This window comes from Lissotriton vulgaris, chromosome 1_1 (genome assembly GCF_964263255.1).
Source record: "Lissotriton vulgaris chromosome 1_1, aLisVul1.2, whole genome shotgun sequence".
Classification (NCBI taxonomy): Eukaryota; Metazoa; Chordata; class Amphibia; order Caudata; family Salamandridae; genus Lissotriton; species Lissotriton vulgaris.
The window spans coordinates 119,177,812-119,198,039 of record NC_141685.1 but is presented as its reverse complement, the minus strand read 5'-3'; the positions used below and the strand labels follow the sequence as shown (position 1 = coordinate 119,198,039).

At 47.7% G+C, this 20,228-nt stretch overlaps 1 protein-coding gene and 1 long non-coding RNA gene across 4 annotated transcripts in view; both read left to right on the top strand.

Annotated features, from left to right (window-relative positions):
• LOC147737703 (uncharacterized) overlaps positions 1-15,381 on the top strand; it is a 70,367-nt gene extending 54,986 nt beyond the window's left edge. The window contains exons 4-5 of the long non-coding RNA XR_015300847.1: positions 14,864-15,032; positions 15,183-15,381. This is a non-coding gene — a long non-coding RNA (uncharacterized LOC147737703). The remainder of the gene's footprint in view (positions 1-14,863; positions 15,033-15,182) is intronic.
• Positions 15,382-16,116: 735 nt separating this feature from the next.
• Positions 16,117-18,103, top strand: LOC147737702 (uncharacterized). Of its 3 annotated transcripts, XM_086942427.1 has the most exons (3): positions 16,168-16,381; positions 16,718-17,369; positions 18,042-18,096. In XM_086942427.1, the coding sequence occupies exons 1-3, from the start codon at positions 16,168-16,170 to the stop codon at positions 18,094-18,096; spliced, it is 921 nt and encodes a 306-aa protein (XP_086798553.1). The 3 variants fall into 3 exon arrangements, with proteins under 3 accessions (XP_086798552.1, XP_086798551.1, XP_086798553.1); XM_086942426.1 differs by having other exon boundaries at positions 16,117-16,716; positions 16,882-18,103; XM_086942425.1 differs by having other exon boundaries at positions 16,117-17,023; positions 17,108-18,103.
• Positions 18,104-20,228: the final 2,125 nt, after the last annotated feature.

The window sequence follows — 20,228 nt, the reverse complement described above, 5'->3', positions numbered from 1 at the left end:
AGACCTGGAACGTTCAGTCGGTGAGAAAAGAGATAAGCTCGTGAGGAATCTATGTTGTATGTTGTGTGCGGAAAATAGTGAAATAAGAATTAACCTGCAATGCAATCTAATCCTACATATACATAAATGAATAGTTTACTACATGTCCTGGTAGAGCCGAACCGCATTTCTGCGTTTGTGTTATACCAGGGTCTTCGCCTTTTCAATAGTGAGAGCTATTTCTGATCTACTGCCTTTATCACGTGGCTTAGCTAAGGGTAGATGAATGCCAAACAACCTAATTGCACACCTAGAACGCCCAGTCCTGCTGCAGTGAGTACATAGCATTTGTAGCACTGGGTTAGGAAAGGTTTACCTGTAGGGCCCCTAAGCCTTTGTAGCACTGTTAGGTTTACCTGCGGGACCCCAAGCATTTATAGTACTGGTAGGAACGGTGTATCTGTGGGGTTCCCAGGAACCCGTTTTGTTCATTTTATTCTTATTAACGAATCACATCTGAGAGGTGAGTGTTTCACTGAGGGTTGTGGTCTCTTTCTCATGCAATGCATGGGATGGCATTGTTTTCTCTAAGTGAGTGTGAAGACAGAAGACTTCTATTATCTGGTGAGTTGCCCTCCTGTTCATTGGCTCCTGTCCAGATCCTGGCCCTGGTTTAACAATTCAAGATTAATGTTCAGTAGTGGGAGTCACAGTATAAGGACTGTGAGCAAGACCTGCTGTATAGTTTTCGCTGTCCTAGGAAATATACCTGCGCTGATTGCAGTGTCCGATTTATTAAAAATTGCACACAGAGTACCCCTTAGAGGGGTCCCGTAAAATCTACCACTCCTTAGTGTGGTCACCGACTGGCCTGAGCCAGCCTGCTACCACCAGAGTGTATTCTGTCCTCGTGGGGAGAGTGCCTGTGCACTTCGAGGTCAATAACAATGCCTTTCCTCGGTGGAGGTGCTCACACCTCCCCCTAGTCAGGAAGAGCCTTCTTTGGTAAGGATTTTCAAACGCCTTGCCGCCTTTGTAATGCGACCCCAACCTCTCCTGTTAGAGGGAGCAAGCGATCTTCCTGTCCTCACCCCCTTTTAGGTGCAAGGACAGGTGGGAAACCTTAGATACAACAGGAGGTGTGCCCCCCGCCCCCTCTGTTAACTCCATCCCTCAGGTGCTAGAGGCGAGGTGAAGTACACTTTGTAGTGCCCACCATCTTGAAGATGATGGGACTTATCCAATCAGGGCTAGGACTACGTCCCCTCCCCACAGGAGGTGGGCATGATAAGAGGGTGTAGACACCCCAGGAAAGGGGCCCATTAGCCTCTACCTGTCACTCCCTTGTAACATCCTTAAATCAAGATTTTAGGTGTCATCCCCAGACCATGAATTTCAGTTCTTGACGACCTAAGATGAGCCGGGCACTGCAGCCTTCTCTGCTGGTGAGGATCTGTAGAGAACTATTGTCTTGGTCCCAGTCATACTGGCCTGTCTGCATCCCTGGATGATCCAGAACCAAAAGGCAAGTCGTCTTGCAGCCCAGCGACCTCCAGTACCTTGGGAGGACTATCTGCCTTCGATAAAGGGCAATCTAGTTTTGTGTAGTGGGATTTGGGCAGGGAGTGTCAGGACAAGCCAAGCTATGCTACTCACTCTATATTTGCAGACTTTGTGTTTTTGGTCCAATCACTCTCATTAATGTGCACCGTATTTTCGGTGTCAACACCATCGATTGAGCACTTGTTCAATAAAAAGAGATTTACAAAGTACCTGTGTCTTGGCAAGATAAGCAGCGTGCTGGTCATTTATTCAATCGAGTCTGTTGTTGAGCTCTGAGTTCAAGCTGCCCTTTAATGTAAACAGGGTCATTGATTTGGCAGTATCACTATCTGTAGTTAAATTAGACAAAACTGACTTCTAATTGCCAACTCCCTGACACCCTGAATGACCTCAACCCAATCGCCATCGCCAAGCGGGCCTAGATCCCTCTCCCACACAGCTCTCCGCGTCCCCAAGGCATCCAGAGAATTGTAGATCAACTTCCTATAGATGGTTGAGATTGCTTTTTCGGTCAGGAGATCAATTAGTAGCTGGTCCTCCAGTAGGGATGCATCAGGCAACTGTCCCCCTTCCCGGATGTGACTTTGCAGAGCGTGGCCACCTGCAAATGCCAGAACTGTTTTTATTCCCCTAATTTATACTTTTGTTGTAGGATCGTGAAGGACACAAGCGCCTGTCCCCCCACACATCGCCCGGCTGCTCTAGGCTAATCAATCCCCATTTTGTGAAGACCTGCAATACTCCAGCTGCACCTAAGAGATCACCATCATACAGTGGAGTCATTTCAGTCAGCTTACCTTCCCAGCCTAAATACCTGGTAGCCTCTTTCCACACCTTTACCAATGTTTGGGTATGAGTAGGTAGGGTGCACTCATACTTTCTTCGATACAGCACCAGGGTGGGGTAACCTCTCATGCCCATGGCCAATCTATCTACCCGGTAAGCAGGATACTCACAGTCTGCAAAAACCCAGTTGTTGACTGCCACCAGCTGCGAGGCCCAGTAATACTTGTGAATACTCCGGACCGCCAGTCCACCTTAATAAATTCCCCTCTGCACCTTACTCAGCGCGACGTGCCGCCATCCCACAACAGGAGCCGAAGTTCTCAGACTATCTTTTGAAAAAAAATGTCTGGTAGGATCTTAAAGGACATTTATTGCACAATGTACAGGAGACCCTGGAGGGCCATCACTTTAAATAGGGCCACCCGGCCCAGTAAGGAGAGCGGGAGCGCCTGCAAGTGTGGGGTATCCCAGCGAAGACGGTCTAATTTCGGGAGTATGTTCCTGCCTGTGCTCTCTTGTAATGAACACAACCAAATATTTAAAGCCATGTAGTGCCACCCTAACTGTGCACCTAGAGTGCAGCCGCAGGATCCCTGCCACCAGCAGGAATATTAAGGACTTCTTCCAGTTAATATTATATCCTGAATAATCTCCAAGTATGTGAAAAAGGTGTAGGATTCATTCACTCGAGAATGCTGGCTACGTGTCATATACCAAAACGTGTGAGTAGACGGAGATTCTCACATCCCACTCCTGATCAACTGGAATACCCCATATGAGAGGTCCTGGTGAACCCAAACATGTGTGAAGAGCATAGGAGACAAGGAACATCCCTGTCGGATGGCAAAGACTCAGTAGACTGTATTATTGAGGCGCATGCTCGCTAGAGGGGCCACATACAAGAGCTTAACAGCAGCGCCACTGGTTCAGCAAAGGAATCCCCTATTGCATATGGTACTCCATTAAGGTGTCGGAGATTTAAGCGCGTTCCCTGGTGTGGTATAAAGCCCAATTGATCAGGATGAACCACTGTTGCAATTACTGTCCGCAGGCAGATCGCCAGGGCGTTCGCAGGGACCTTAGTCTCAATATGAAGCGGGGAGATAGGCCTATAAGACCCACACTCAGTTGCTGGTTCGTCCTTTTTAGGGCTCGGGCCAACCGTCCCACTGCGTCAGCAGTGGGCGTGGCCTAAGAGTCATTTTCTCAGGGCTTCCGAAAACGTACCTAACAAATTCCTGGCTGCTCGTGGTTTTTCGTGCTTTTTTTTGCTACGTGCATTGCTATTGGCCTTCGTGTGCGTGTGCTTTAGAAATAGAACACGCAATAGGCCATAGGCGGTCGAGTAGCTCCACCTATGGCCTATTGGTGTCTGTTACGCGCACCAGAAGGCCATATATCTTCAATTATCTCAGCCGTCACGGCAGAGATAAGTCAAGACATATGGTGGCAGTGGCTTGCCCGCGTGCACCACTCGCCGGCGGTTTACGATTATGTTTCTTTCTTTTTTTTTGCGGCTTCTGTTTTTTGTGGCGAGTTGCTCTCGTATCGGGCATACTAATATCTGTTATGAGATCGAGTAGGCAGGGGTGCTGAGAGATAGACTCGTATATTATATTTAAATTATATTTAAAACTTTTAATTGAGAGACTGGATACATTTCATGCCCATGATTTATGTCAGCAAATGGGGCCGCTTAGCTGTCTATGAACTGAATAACAAGAGCATTTGGGGCCGGCGCTTGCTTTCCAGCTGGAGTTGGCAAACTGCAAACATTCCAAATATGTATTTAGAGCAAGGAGCTCTCTCTGTCAGCCTCTTCTCTGTGTCTACTCTGGGCTTAGACAGGCTCAGTCTGCTCCCAGGGCATGGTTCTTGCGACACAGAGGGGCGCTGGGCTGGGGCAGGGTCAGTCAGCTTCTAGGGCATGGTTCTTGCAGACACAGAGGGGCGCTGGGCTGGGGTAGGGTCAGAGAGTGTTGAGTGCAGAGAGTGTTGAGTGCAGAGAGTGTTGAGTGCAGAGAGTGTTGAGTGCAGAGAGTGTTGAGGGCAGAGAGTGTTGAGGGCAGAGAGTGTTGAGGGCAGAGAGTGTTGAGGGCAGAGAGTGTTGAGGGCAGAGTGTTGAGGGCAGAGGGCAGAGTGTTGAGGGCAGAGTGTTGAGGGCAGAGTGTTGAGGGCAGAGTGTTGAGGGCAGAGTGTTGAGGGCAGAGTGTTGAGGGCAGCGTGTTGAGGGCGGGCAGAGTGTTGAGGGCGGGCAGAGTGTTGAGGGCGGGCAGAGTGTTGAGGGAGGGCAGAGTGTTGAGGGAGGGCAGAGTGTTGAGGGAGGGCAGAGTGTTGAGGGCAGCGTGTTGAGGGCAGCGTGTTGAGGGCGTGCAGAGGGCAGCGTGTTGAGGGCGTCTTGAGGGCAGCGTCTTGAGGGCGTGCAGAGGGCAGAGTGTTGAGGGCAGAGTGTTGAGGGCAGAGTGTTGAGGGCAGCGTGTTGAGGGCAGCGTGTTGAGGGCAGCGTGTTGAGGGCAGCGTGTTGAGGGCAGCGTGTTGAGGGCAGAGTGTTGAGGGCAGCGTGTTGAGGGCAGAGTGTTTAGGGCAGCATGTTGAGGGGATACAGAGTGTGTGAGTGCAGAGTGTTGAGGGTGTGCAGAGGGCAGAGTGTTGAGGGCAGTGTTGAGGGCGTGCAGAGAGCAGAGTGTTGAGGGCGTGCAGAGGGCAGAGTGTTGAGGGCAGTGTTGAGGGCGTGCAGAGTGCAGAGTGTTGAGGGCGTGCAGAGGGCAGCGTGTTGAGGGCAGCGTGTTGAGGGCAGCGTGTTGAGGGCAGCGTGCTGAGGGCAGCGTGTTGAGGGCAGCGTGTTGAGGGCAGAGTGTTGAGGGCAGCATGTTGAGGGCGTGCAGAGTGTGTGTGAGTGCAGAGTGTTGAGGGCATGCAGAGGGCAGAGTGTTGAGGGCAGTGTTGAGGGCAGTGTTGAGGGCAGTGTTGAGGGCGTGCAGAGGGCAGAGTGTTGAGGGCAGCGTGTTGAGGGCAGCGTGTTGAGGGCAGCGTGTTGAGGGCAGCGTGTTGAGGGCAGCGTGTTGAGGGCATGCAGAGGGCAGCGTGTTGAGGGCAGCGTGTTGAGGGCAGCGTGTTGAGGGCAGCGTATTGAGGGCAGCGTGTTGAGGGCAGCGTGTTGAGTGCAGCATGTGAATGAGTGCGGCAGAGTGTGAGTGAGTGCGGCAGAGTGTGAGTGAGTGCGGCAGAGTGTGAGTGAGTGCAGCATGCCACCATTGCTACAATTCCAATCCAACCCACATAATTCCACTACACACCACCTGCATACACTCCATAGCACATGGCTAAAAGACATTGCCATTGACAATGCCATTAGCTCTAACTCAAATAAATCCGAGACCTATTGCATTTCTAATGCTTGTTGGGATGACCACCACCTCAGATGTTCTTTGGTGCTCTGGGAGACACCCTTATTTTCAGGCAGTCTGAAACCTACTCTGGAGGTACTCCCTGATTTTATCCATCATGCTTTTATATAATTCTAAGGGTAGCTCATCAGGCCCCATCGCTTGCCCTGTTTTCAAGGTTCCTATTGTCTTATTTATTTAGTCTACTGTCAGGTCTTGGTCTAGTGCGTCTCAGTCCTCATTCGTTAGCATTGGCAGGGTCAGGTCTTTCAGGAAGTCTCTCCCAGTATTTCCGTCCCCTTGTTGTCAGTGTCCTCAAGGATCCAGTTCCGTCCTTTGTCTTGTCTCTCTAACCATGTAAGCAACTCATTGGCTTTATCACCGACATCATAGAGACAATGCTGGGTAGCCAGCGCATGAGTGCACGCTATTTTCCATTACTGCTCTTAATGTGTGCTGCTTCAGTTGATGGTGCAATGGGAGAGAAACTGATTCCCCACTTGCCACACGAACCTCCAGGAAAGCACATTCCTTGTCCTGAGCCTCGCACTTCAATTTACGTTCCTTACGTACATTCTCCCAATCAAGGCTTGTGTCTGGCCTTGAATCACTGCCTTGAATTCACCCTATAGCACGCAAGCTGATTCAACAGGCCGCCCGTTCTCCTTAAAATAGAATTCTGCTCAATCACTCATACAACCTTTGAACGTCTTGTCTTTTAAATATCACGGATCAACCTTTGGGGTAGGATGAAGTCCACAACCGGACCATCGAGTTGCACCTCCACCAGCGAATGGTCTGAGATTCCCCCTGCTATGTGCGTAACAGCTCTAAAATCAACTTTATGGATAGTCTGGGTGAAAGGATGGTGCAGGCATGCCAGACTACCATGTGCTGCAGATAGGTGCGTCCGGTTCTGATACCCTCTTCCCCTCTAGGGGAAGAGGAGAAGTGTGGCTCACCGATTAGAGCGGCAGACCCTGAGGTAGAGGTCTGGCCCGCGACCAGGGTTCAGTTCCCGACGCGGCAGGGTCTTGGGCTCAATGTCCACGGACTTGATAATTCTCGCCTAGGTGCCTACTCTAATCATGGGTCCCACTCTGAAACTCTGGGCAATAGCTTGCTTAATCTCCACAACGGCTCCGAAAGCGCTAGGATGCCTGGCCTCACCGTGGAGGTGCCCAGTAAGGCGGCATCTCACAGGGAAAGCCAGGAAGGGTTCCACAGCGGTATACAGCACCATGATACCTTTCAGGTGATAGTGCGCTTTACAAGTATACCCACATTTACATTTACGTTTAGGAGTATCATGAATATAGTATAGGTGCAGTTCTGTCATTCCAGTCACCCCAATGCGTATATGCTCTGTCATAAGCATTTTATCCTTCCACAGGATGAGTCAGTCTTTTCTGGGTCTCTTTCCTGTTTCCCGGCACTTGAATGGCACGCCCGAACACTCGAGAGAGCAGTGACCCACCAGCAGGCTTTTGTGGAGCGCTTTTGTCCTGGATGTAGGGCTGCATACAGTAGGGCATCCACTCTGTCTTTTCTTTGCCTTTGCCTGAAGATCAGCAGTCCCAAGGTAGAAGTCACACCTGGCCTGTCGGAGCCCCTCTGGAGGCCCGACTGTCAGCAATTAAGCCCACACTGTGGCCGGCTGGACCACAGGCGTAAGCTCATACAGGGTGTTCGACACTGGCGTAGTTGTAGTCACTCATGGGCCTCTGACACAGAGTAGTCAGAAATTCAGCAGCTAAAAGCCCAACACAGGCTCTCCAGGAAGCCAGTAGATTCAGACCCTTTTGTGTTAGGAATTTGGCAAATGCAACCTTGAACGGGGTGTTGCCAGCACACAATCGTCCAACTGGGCCTTAACAATCACGTTGTGGTAGAGTTTTATTTCCTGCCTTGATCTGTTGGGAGGGTCTTGGCGGGGGAGGAGGGGGTCCCTCAGACTAGCTGGTCCTGCTGGATGGCTTTCCGGCCCGCCCTACAAATAACGAGGATGTGTCGGACCTTGCTTTTTCCAGGACAGCCTTGTCCTCCTGCTGGATAGTCAAACTCATTTCCCTTTCTTACCAGAGTATAAAAGAGGGATAGATGGTCCCACTTGTATAAACAACTGGCAGGCAGGAGATGCAGTTTACTCTGTCGCACTCTCACATTGCTTTTATGCTACGCACACCAACACCCTAAACACGCACATGATGTTAGCGCAAAGTCTGGGCACAGGCATAGAAATGGAGCATTACATGGGTGTGTCATCTATTCCAGGTGTAGCAGTTCTGAATAAACCCAGGGCATTTTCTTTTGACCGGAAGCTTCTCCTGGATGAGCAGTTTATTGTGTATATGCAGGCTTGGATGGCTGAATTCCTTCGTATTAATCGGGGTAGTACTGATCCTGAGTATGTTTGGGATGCATTCAAGGCTGCTTTTAGGGGAGAAACCCTTAGTTATGGTTTGTATAATCAGACGCAACAGGCATTAAAGGAACATGAGCTATATCAGGGTCTGGTCAGAGCTGAAGAGGCTCTAGTTCAGGGTATTCATATGGGTAGGGACATTGGGGCATTTGTAGTAGAAGTGTCAAAGATCAAGGCGAAAATAAATCTCCAATGGAGCCAAGAGGCTGCTAAAAAATATGTAGTAAGACAGTGACTTAACTATGAATATGGGGAGGCCAGCGGTAGGTGCTTGGCGTAAAAATTAAGGATGAAGGAGGCAGCTGAGAGAATCAATTACATTTGGGATAGTAATGGCCAGTGTGTTGAGAATGAGAATGGTATTCTGGAGGTGTTCAGAAGTTTTATATGAAGCAGTATACACGGATGATCAATATGATGTCCGGAAAGTCAAGGAATTTGTATCTCAACAGTGTGAGCAAGATATTGGGGAGGAGGACGTAACGAGATTAGAAGCTCCTATTACAATGCTGGAACGCGAACAAGCTATTAAGGAACTTGCAATTGGTAAGGCTGCGGGCCCTGATAAATTACCATTGGAGGTATATAAAGCTTTCTTCGAGTTTATAAAAGATGATATGTTATTAATATTTAAAAGAGCACAAGGTGGATTGGCACCGAAATCACGGGGCGAAGCCAGTATTATTGTGTTTAGAAAAAAGGTAAACCAGCGTAGCTTCCAGCATCGTATCGCCCCATATCTCTTTTAAACGCGGATGGCAAAATGTATTAAAAAATGTTGGCCACTCGGCTTGCCACCGTAATATCGCCACTTGTGTCTATTAGACAACATGGCTTTATCCCTAAGCGTGGCACTACAAATCATGTTAGTAGAGTTATTGCATTATTAGATAACGCCAACGCTACTGGGGACCCGCTGAGCCTTATTTTGTTAGATGCCGAGAAGGCGTTTGACCGAGTGTCTTGGTGTTTTTTATGGGAAGTAATGCGGCAGCGGGGTTTTGGGCAGCAATATATAGTAGCAATACAAACGCTATACTGCCAACCTGTCGCTAAGATCTGTACCCTGGGCCTCGAGTCAAAAGCAGTGGTAATAAAGTGGGGTACTAGACAGGGCTACCCCTGCTCCCCATTATTATTTGCCCTGTATATAGAGCCTTTTTTGAAAATGCTTGACCATAGCCCACAAATACAGCCTGTTATTGTTCAGCAGCAACAATATCGGGTTCTGGCTTACGCAGACGATGTTGCGGTGCTTTCTGTTAAACCTGCAGCAGCAATACAGGCAGTAGAACATCTCGCTGCAGAATATGGGTCTGTCTCGGGATATAAATTAAACACCGCCAAAACGCAAATCTTGTGCCATAATGTTAGGGGTTTTAATGACCCACGGGTCTCACAGGAAGTAACATATCTAGGAGTGCTATTAAGAACCTCGGCACCAGCATTTGTTGGCGCTAATTGTTGGAAGCTTGTACAAGGGGTGTGTAGACAGCTTGATCGGTGTGAATGCTTGCATCTGTCATTAGTTGGCAGGCGCAATATGCTGAAAATGATGATTCTGCCAAAAATACTGTATTTTTTTTAGATGTGTTCCACTTGAAGTCTCACGCACTCATTTGACACAATTACAGTCATTATGTATGAACTTTATATAGGCACGAGGGAAGGCCCGCAGAGCTGCACGGTTTATGGTGTTACCTAGAGCGGTTGGGGGATGGTCTGTACCGGACTTTACACTCTACTACTATGCATGCATGCTCCAACATATGAATATACTCTTTACTGGAATAGGGCCAAGTGTGGCTGCTGAATCTCCTGCTATATATCATATGTTGCTGGGGTCAGATGCAAAAAACTGTTTGTTCATTCACCTAGTCTGGAGCTATTAATAGCGCACAAGATTCAAGACTGTATTAGCAGCTTGGAAGGTTTGGAAAGCTATTAAGAAAATGTTCATGATAGAGAAAGTCTCCTGGTATACCCCATTAACTGTTGTTACTTGCTTTCCGAGTGTATTTTGGGATAGGACAGTGCAGAACTGGCAGAGTAAGGGTATAAAAATAGTGGGGGGTTTGCATACGGAAGGGGGTCTGAAATCGTTTAATCAGATCATGGAACAATACCATATACCCGGGCAGATTTTTTAAAATATTTACAAATTAGGAACTATCTCCTCACTGCCTGGTGGAATATTCAGACTAAATCTCTTATTGAAGCTAGCCGAAAAGCAGTAAGAATAGGGGGGTTATATAGTTGTATGTTAGAAACAAGATCTAATGATTTGGAAGAACATAATCGTAAGTGGGAAAGCAGGTTAGGATGTTCTGATATTAGTTTGGAGACCTCCATTGAATTAGCTAGTCGATTATTTATGACTGCTAACCTGTCTGCCCAACATTATAAAACTATTTTTTATTTATATATGACACCTCATAAGATTGCCAAATGGGGTGGTGGACAGGAGGGGAAATGCTTTCGCTGTGATAACCCTGATGTAGATGTGATGCATATCTTCTGTACGTGTCCACTATTAAAATAATTATTAGAGCATGTTGATAAATTTCTAACTGCTATTTTGGAAACACCTATTGATTTGTCGCCTACGCAGCTTTTGTTGGGTGTAGAGATGGGGGTAAATGCTGATAGTGTACCAAGGAATGCTATATATTTGAATTTTTTAGCAACAGCAGTATTAAGGCTATGTATAGCTTCAAGCTGATAACAAAGAGATCCCCTATAGTTTGAGGCTTGGAGGGCTAGGTTCTAGGCTAAATTTAATTTAGAGTATAGTTTGTATGCATTAAAAGGTAGGCGTAAGCGAAAGCTGGGCGTACAAATTTGGGGTCCTGTTTTATCTTATTTGGATGGCAATTTTTTTTTTGTTGTGTTTAATTCTATGTACTAAAGTTGGGCATACCAGAAGAAGTCGATCTGCTATGGAACTGTCCGAGTTAAATGTATATGCTTAAATGTGGTGTGATGGTTAAGACGCATGTACTCACTATACTTTAATTTGTTTGTACTCTTGTGAGTTGAATACTCATGTATTGCTAATAAAAAACAAAAAACAAAAAAAATAAACATAGGTGTATCAGCAGGACGCCACTCCACTGACCATGATGCAAAGATCTCATCAGGCTATTGATCCTTACAACAGGGTGCATTGCCACCACCGCTCAAGCTGTTAAACCCATGATAGTCCTCTGGCTTAAAAAAGGGAACACTTGGTGTGACCCTCCAGGTCACAGGACCGGTCCAAGACCGCTCATAGTCCCTTGTTAGAAGTTGCACAGTGCTGGAGTGGCAGAAAAATCTCATGTTATTGTTTTTTTTTAAACTTTGTGGTATATTTACCCCAGCAACATGCAGTCACAAGTTTGACGCCATGGACAGGGGAGTTGCCACGAGGAACAGATTCGTCTGCCTGTCAAACCACATGCCATTCACTATTTCATAGTGTTTTTCTGCTTTTATTTACCACTTGTTTTAAGCAGGTGGTAGATAAATGCATGTGGTTGGTTGGGCGATGGGTGAAGCAGGGGAGGGGAGGGTAAAGAAATGTCTAACAAAGGGAAGAATTGTGTGTTTCTCCCAGTTTGTATAAAAACAGCATAAGTCTTGGCTGCTTCTGCTGCACCCAGAGTCTTGTGCGTCTTTTCAGTCTTATTTTCCTGTCTGGAAAAAAATGGTGTCCTGTTTTTTTGCACCCGGTACATCCAAGTGCAGAAAAACCTAACAACTGATAATCAGGTGGAATAAAATGAGCACATGAAAGTACTCCTTAATTTCATTGCCCTTGATTCATACTCTGGACATAGTTGAGGGATATGTGTAGGCATAGTCCTCGCAGCACACAATAGATTTGTGTGCGGCAGAGACCAGAACTCAAAAGTCAGGATACCAGATACAAGTAGGTGGTAACTCAGGGCAGGGTAAACGCCTGTTGTCCATGGAGGGGAAATTCCCGTCCCAGAAATCTACATTAAAAATGAATTAATAGTATCCTTTTTTAAATATCTGTTTGGTGCCAGTGCATATGACTTTAATTTCTGCCTTTGGGATTCAATGTTACAAGTCCATAGGGTGGACTTGTAACATCAAGCGGGCCAAGGCGACTTTTATACAAACGTCCCTGCTGCAGGCGCCTAATAAATCTCAAGCCCTGTTCAAAATTGTCAAGGACTTGTCTCATCCGGTTTGTGCGGCTAATTCGGTCCGGGCGTCACAGGCTCTGTGCGACTCGTTGGCTCTTGCCTTCGAGGAGAAGACCTCTAAGATCCTGGAGGGCTTAACACATCCCGTATCTGCGGAGGCCAGCCTGGGAATGGCCGCTGACCTGTCTAGTCGATCTTGTATTAGTGTTGCCGACCGGGGGCTGGGAGCTCTGGCTAGCTCACCCAGCCGACCGCAGCCGATCGGGGTGGGAGCTCCGGAGGAGCAGCCCAGTCGACCCCAGACGTGCATTGTTGCCTCTGATCTGGGAGCTCCGGGCAGCTCACCCAGTCGATCCCAGCCGATCGGTGTGGGAGCTCTGGTGGAGCAGCCCAGTCGACCCCAGACGTGCACTGCTGCCTCTGATTTGGGAGCTCCGGGCACCTCACCCAGTCGACCCCAGCCGATCGGTGTGGGAGCTCCGGTGGAGCAGCCCAGTCGACCCCAGACGTGCACTGCTGCCTCTGATCTGGGAGCTCCGGGCAGCTCACCCAGTCGACCCCAGCCGATCGGTGTGGGAGCTCCGGTGGAGCAGCCCAGTCGACCCCAGACGGCTACCGCTGCCCTTGGGCCGGGAGCCTCGACCATTTTACCCAGGCTATCCCGGCTGAATTTGCCCCCCCCCCCCCTTCCTTTGAAGAATTTTGTAAGATTGCTCATTCGGTGTCATCGGGGTCTCCGCTTGATCCGCTGCCCCCCAAGTTTTGGAAGGCCTTTCATGCAGAACTTCTTCCGCCTCTGTTTTCGATCTGCCTCCAATCCTTGGAATCGGCGTCGGTGCCAGAAAGCTGGAAGTTAGCAGTGGTGTCGCCTCTGCTAAAAAAGCCAACTTTGGATCCGGCCTGTTTCTCCAACTACAGGCCGATCTCCTTGCTTCCTTTTCCGATCAAGATCCTGGAAAAGTGGGTAACTCTCTCTCTCTCTGGCTTCCTGGAGAACATCGGGTGGTTCGACGAGGCCCAGTTTGGCTTCCGCCCTGGACATGGGACGGAGACCGCGCTGGTGACCGTATTGGACAATCTGCGTTCGCGTGTCGACAGTGGTCGGGCAGCATTTTTGGTGCTGCTCGACATGTCGGCCGCGTTCGATACGGTCTGCCTTCGGACCCTGGTCCGGAGGCTGGAGGAGTGCGGGGTCACCGAGGGGGCTAGAGACTGGCTGATTTCATATCTTGGTGGTAGGCAACAGTTGGTCTCACTTCCGCCTTTCAGCTCTGAGCCAAGGAAAATAGGACAGGGGGTTCCACAGGGCTCGGCCATCAGCCCGATACTGTTCAACCTGTACCTCCGCCCTTTAGTCCAGCTAATAAAATGTTTCGGTGTCTAAGCATTTAATTATGCCGACGACACCCAGCTGGTCTTCTCCTTGTAAGGGAATAATGCGGTCTCGCTGGGCACCTTCCATCGCTGTATGGCAGCCACAGCGGACTGGCTACGAGCTAACTCTCTGCAATTTAACAGCTCGAAGACGGAGGTGCTCCACTGTTCTACTGATCGTATTCCGCGGGCACTGCCCGAGAACTTCTGGCCCAGTACCTTTTCCAAACCAGTGCTGGCATCGGAGTCAGCAGGCAACCTGGGGGTAATGTTTGGCCCTAATTTACAACTTGACATACACGTCAACAAAACCACTGGAGCGTGTATGATGCTGCTACGCATGTTACGCAGAGTCCTACCTTTTCTCCCTGTTCATGCCAGGCCGGAAGTAGTCCGTGGGACCATATTAAGTCGGCTCGACTACTGCAACGGACTTCTTTTGGGGGCCCCAAAAAATTTGATAGGGAAGCTTCAGCGGGTGCAGAACATGGCCGCTAAGCTGGCCCTTTCCCGGCCCAGGTCTAGCTCTTCCACTCTTGCGCTACGAGATCTGCATTGGCTCCCGGTAGATCTACGGGTTCAGTTTAAAGCGGCATGCTTGGTGTTTAGAGCTGTACACCTTTTGGGCCCTATCCCTCTGCAAAATATGTTTGCATGGTACTCGGCCCCACCGCTTTTGCGGTCTTCGTCGGCTCACCTCCTGGTGGTGCCAAGGTTTCAAAGAGTGAGGATGGGTGGTCGCTCTTTTAGCGTGGCTGCAGCTAAATTATGGAACTCCCTCCCACTCTCTCTAAGGAGTCACAAGGACTATCTTCCGTTCAGGAAGGCCTTAAAAACGCACTTATTCCCTAAATAATGGTTGCGCGACTACTTCAGTCAAAGTGCACGGTTCTCTGATCAAAGCGCCAGGATGCCCTTTGGGTGACAGGCTTGCGCTCTACAAATATATTAAATAAATAAATAAATAAATAAATAAATAGGGTGCATGTATCCTTTGTGAGCTTAATAAAATGTTGAAAATTCTATAAATCCTCACTCCTACATCCAAGTACTCTCAGGCTACAATTCTACACTCTGCTCTGTATGAAAACCAGCTCAACATTTTCAAAATTCTGCAACTCTGCATTGATTTGGCTTGTAAATTATATTTTGGGAAATTTTCATGTATTAACTATTTAATTTTAATACTATAGGTGATTGAAATTACTGACGAAGAAAGCAAGATTTAGCACCAGGCAACTGAAGTCTGTGCCTTAAGAAGGATTATTTTGAAAAACTGAAGGACATCCAGCATTCTATGTTTAAACAATTTCCAAAATCTAAGTGTGTCGAGGAAGTGGGAGCTGAGGAAAGTACTATACTGTAAGTGAAGTCTCTAATTTAGCATTTCATTAACCCAGAGCAAAGCCATATCTGTGTATAGAATAACCTTCATCTAAAACATCATGTAATTCTAGAGAGGAAGCACACACTGCATAAAAAGAAAGTTATAACAAAAGGTTTCTTCTGCAGACCATCAAAGAAAAGACGCTGAGAGAAGACTCTGAAGCTGACACGTTAACAACCGAAAGATTGGAAAATCACCTTTGTTCAACAACTGTTTTTAACCAGTTACACAAGTTTGAGACTATCTGACTCTGGGTAGAAAACCACGACCCACTCTGCTCACTCTTGCGAAAACCTTAAAAATTCACCACTTTATTGTGTTCATAACCATCTCAGATTGTTTATTTTTTATTGTGTACTGTTCTGTATTTCTATGTAAATCGCTTCAACAGTATCTGCTGTGAATGAGTGATATGTAAAACTGTTAAATATAAAAATGGATTAAATGAGCACAGTTGCGCTATAGGTAATGTAAATAAATCCTCGTCTTCAGAACTACAAACCTTAACCTTACACCAAACATAGAAAGGGTAAAAGGAACTGATGTTCTGAGACTCGTGATCCACAATAGTACTGTGCACGTTCTAACGCCCTCAGTTACTGCCATTACGTCAGTGCAAAAAGGTACTTATCAGTTTTATTAATAAATATCAGACTAACACCTTATCACTGCATTGCTAAGAACCTATACAAATAGATTTGAGAAAATCTTCAGTCGCAAAATAAGTTGCTGCCGGATAGGCTATAACCTAAAGACTATTATCTGCTAGAAATATTTCGACAGGTGTTACAGGGCTGCTTCCAGACATAGTTTGCTCAATTCAAGTGTTAAAAAGATTACACACAATTTCTTTTAGAGATAAATGCTGAACATTATCTAAACAAGCCTAACTCTAAAATCGGGTTCACTCTTAATGTGGCATATAAGCAAGAGAAAACTAAACGTAGAGATATTAACTCTAGGAATACACCTTATAAAAACACGGACTGTGAGAACAAGTTCAGTGTTCAAAACCGCCTCAATCAAGGCAAAATAACCTAAGTCGGGGGAAAAAGTTACATGTGCCAAAAAAGATACAGCCATAAATCTTATCTCACAGAATTTGACACAATGCACACTGGGGGAAACCACTCTCAGTGCAAAGTATGCCAAAAAAGTTTCAGGCGTAAATCTTATCTCACTGTGCATATGAGAATCCACACTGGAGAAAAACCTTATCAGTGCTCTGAATGCCAGAAAAGGTTTAGTGTCAAAGCGAGTCTATATCTACATGCATTAACCCACTCTGGGGAAAAACCTTACCAGTGCGCTGAATGCCCGAAAAGTTTCGCCCGTAAATCGAAACTCGCTGAACATATGAGAATCCACTCTGGAGAAAAACCTTTTCAGTGCGCTGAATGCCAGAAATGTTTCAGTGACAGAAGAGGACTTACTATACATACAAGGACCCACACTGGGGAAAAACCTTACCAGTGCTCTGAATGCCAGAAATGTTTCAGTGACAAAAGAAGACTTACTGAACATACAAGGACCCACACTGGGGAAAAACCTTACCAGTGCTCTGAATGCCAGGAAAGGTTTTGTAACAAACAAAGCCTTTCTCAACATGCAATAACCCATTCTGTGGAACAACCTTATCAGTGCTCTGAATGCCCGAAAGTTTTCAGTGTAAAACGTATTCTCACACAGCATACAAAGATCCACACTGGGGCAAAACGTTATCAGTGCTCTGAATGCCACAAATGTTTCAGTGAAAAAAAGAGTCTCACTCGGCATACAAGAACCCACACTGGGGAAAAACCTTATCAGTGCTCTGAATGCCAGAAATGTTTCAATTACAAAAACAGTCTCACTCATCATATAAGAACCCACACTGGGGAAAAACCTTATCAGTGCTCTGAATGCCAGAAATGTTTCAATGACAAAAACAGTCTCACTCATCATATAAGAACCCACACTGGGGAGAAACCTTATCAGTGCTCTGAATGCCAGGAAAGGTTTTGTAACAAACGACGTCTTTCTCAACATGCAATAACCCATTCTGTGGAACAACCTTATCAATGCTCTGAATGCCAGAAATGTTTCAGTGTAAAAAGTAGACTCACACGGCACATACGAATCCACACTGGGGAAAAACCTTATCAGTGCTCTGAATGCCAGAAATGTTTCAGTGTACGAAGTAGACTCACACGGCACATAAGAATCCACACTGGGGAAAAACCTTATCAGTGCTCTGAATGCCAGAAATGTTTCAGTTTAAAAAGTAGACTCACACAGCATACAAAGATCCACACTGGGGAAAAACCTTATCAGTGCTCTGAATGCCAGAAACGTTTCACTGACAAAAGAACTCTTTCTCAACATACAATAACCCACACTGGGGAAAAACCTTATCCATGCTCTGAATGTCAGAAATGTTTCAGAGACAAACTCAGTCTCACTCAGCATATAAGAACCCACACTGGGGAAAAACCTTATCAGTGCTCTAAATGCCCAAAAGATTTCAAACTTAAATCACTTCTAACTGCACATGTGAGAGTCCACACGGGCGAAAAACCTTATCAGTGCTCTGAATGCCCAAAAGATTTCACACTTAAATCACTTCTAACTGGGCATGTGAGATTCCACACTGGGGAAAAACCTTATCAGTGCACTGAATGTGACAAATGTTTCAGGGTAAAAAGCAATCTCACTCAGCATATAAGAACCCACACTGGGGAAAAACCTTATCAGTGCTCTGAATGCCAAAAATGTTTTGGGCAAAAAAACAATCTCATTAATCATATAAGAACCCACACTGGGGAAAAACCATATCAGTGCTCTGAATGCCAAAAATATTTCTGCCAAAAAAACAATCTCATTAATCATATAAGAACCCACACTGGGGAAAAACCATATAGGTGCTCGAATGCCAGATATGTTTCAGTAAAAAAGGCAGTCTCACTTACCATATAAGAACCCACACTGGGGAAATACCTTATCAGTGCTCCAAATGCCAAAAATGTTTCAGCCTTAAATGTAATCTCACTAAACATATGAGAATCCATACTGGAGAAGAAAATTATCAGTGCTCTAATTGTCAGAAAAGATTCAGAGGTAGAGATCATTTCAAGCGCCATAAGAAAACACACCATCAAAATATTTTAGTGCCAGAAAAGCATCAGTTTTAAACACAATCTCCCTCTACATGAGCAGACGCACACAGGGGAAAAACATTACCAATGCTGTGAATGCCAGAAATTCCTATCTGATAGGCACAGCCTCACTAATCATAAGCGATTCTCCATACTGATGAAAAACTTTATGAGTGTTCTGAATGCCAGAAGAGCTGTAGAGAAAAACGCTATCTCACCATGAGAAACTCCACACTGGAGAAAATCCTTATGCCAAAAAAGCTAGTATCTGAAAGACAGAATCTGAAAGAAACACGTTAGTGTTAGAATCCTTACCTTAGAATTACCCCCAGGCGTCAGACTGGATACGGAAAGTTTTTCGTCAGCAGTACCCCTGCGCGTCGGTAGGCGTCGTCTGCGGCTCCGTGTCCGTCGTCGGTGTCGTGATCGCCGGAATGATGTCGCTGGAGTACTTAGACGCCGCCCTCGTGCGCTGACGTCAGTTCTTCTTTTTTCCGCGCCAGCTAGCGCAGATCCGGGAAGAGCACGTACCTTTAGTCATTTTTTACTAACTTTTTGGACATTTTTGTCTATCTTTGTCGAGTCGACTCGACTCCTGGTGCCAGTAGGGATGCCCGGTTTCAAGCTGTGTGACGCCTATCACCGACTGATGTCTGTTACCGACCCCCTCCGCCGGTGTTCCTACTGTTTGGGGGCGACCACGATGACAAGTCGTGCTCCGACTGCCGGGCCTTGACGTCGAAGGCTAGGCGGGAGCGTTCCCGTAAGCTCCTCGAGCTCCGGCAGTCGATCTGTGCCGCTTGAGGTCCCAGTCGGGGAGGAAGTCGAGGAACTGGTCGCGGAGCCGCAGTCATCACCGATCATCCGGATCCAAGTCCTCGCACTCGGGTAAGCCGAGGCATGTCAAAAAGAAGCAGTGAGGACTCCCCTCGCCACTCACGCGGCTCAGGAGTCGCATCCTGTCCCACACCCTCTGGTCCCTGGACTGAATGCGACTCCAGGCGATATTAGAGACTTCCTCGTAGCCAAGAGGACTCTCTTCTCGCCGTCGACACCTGCCGGCGTGGCTTCGGGCCCGCGGGTCCGACTGGGAGTCCTAACTTGCTTGCGGCTTCGGCCCCGGTGCCGTCAGCAACTTCGGTCTCGGCGTGCAGGACCCCGTGGGATCCAGGCCTGGATCCCGGTCGACGCCAGTTGACCTTATGACTCCTCCGCTGGTGCTGACCCCGGCGCCATCCTCGGACAACACCGTCTCTGGTTTTAGCCCCAGTCCCGGTTCGGCGTCGGAGCAGTGCCGTCCCCGATGTCGATGGGTGAGCCCTTCACCTATGACCCGGCTCTGTCATTTATGCAAGTGTGGCTCACTGGTTAGAGGAGGCAGACCCTGAAGCAGAGGTCAGACCCGGGACCAGGGTTCAATTCCCGACGCGGCAGGGTCTTGAGCCCAAATGTCCACGGACTCGACAATTCTCGCTTCGGTGCCTACTCGAATCACGGGTTCACACTCTGCAACTCTGGGCAATAGCTTACTTAATCTCCACTACGGCCTCCCAGCGGCGGGAGGCCTGGCTTTCACCTTGGGGATGCCCAGTAGGGATAATCTCACAGGGAAAAGCCAGGACGGGTTCCCAAAGCAAGCGCCTTGAGACCTATCGGTGATAAGGCGCTATATAAGAACCTTTGACATTTGACATGCCTGTTAATCAGGACACGGATCAAGGGGAGGACTGGGAGGGGTCTGAGGACCCTCTGGCACAGCAGTGCCAGTTAAGTCAGGACTAGGATGATGAGCTGGGGGATGCCAGTGGTCTAGCCACTTCGCCTGACACTAGTTTTCTCTCTCCTCCCTCCGTGACTACGGAGGAGGGGGCTACTTATGCTGTGGTGTTGCGCAGGGCGGCCAAGGCCCTAGCCCTTGAGCTACCTGCAGCAGCGTGAGGACTAACTTCCTCACCGAGGTGCTTCAACCGCCAGTCGTATATATATGGGGGGGTTTACCCAAAAATAGTCACTGGGACCTGGGTTGAATGAGTACTG

Bases quoted from the DNA above. Each gene is read 5' to 3' on its own strand.
- LOC147737702 (XM_086942425.1), top strand. From the start codon at position 16,117: ATGTGCCAAAAAAGATACAGCCATAAATCTTATCTCACAGAATTTGAC. The intron at 17,024-17,107 runs AACCTTATCAGT...ATTCTGTGGAAC, and splicing joins AAGAACCCACACTGGGGAGA to AACCTTATCAATGCTCTGAA.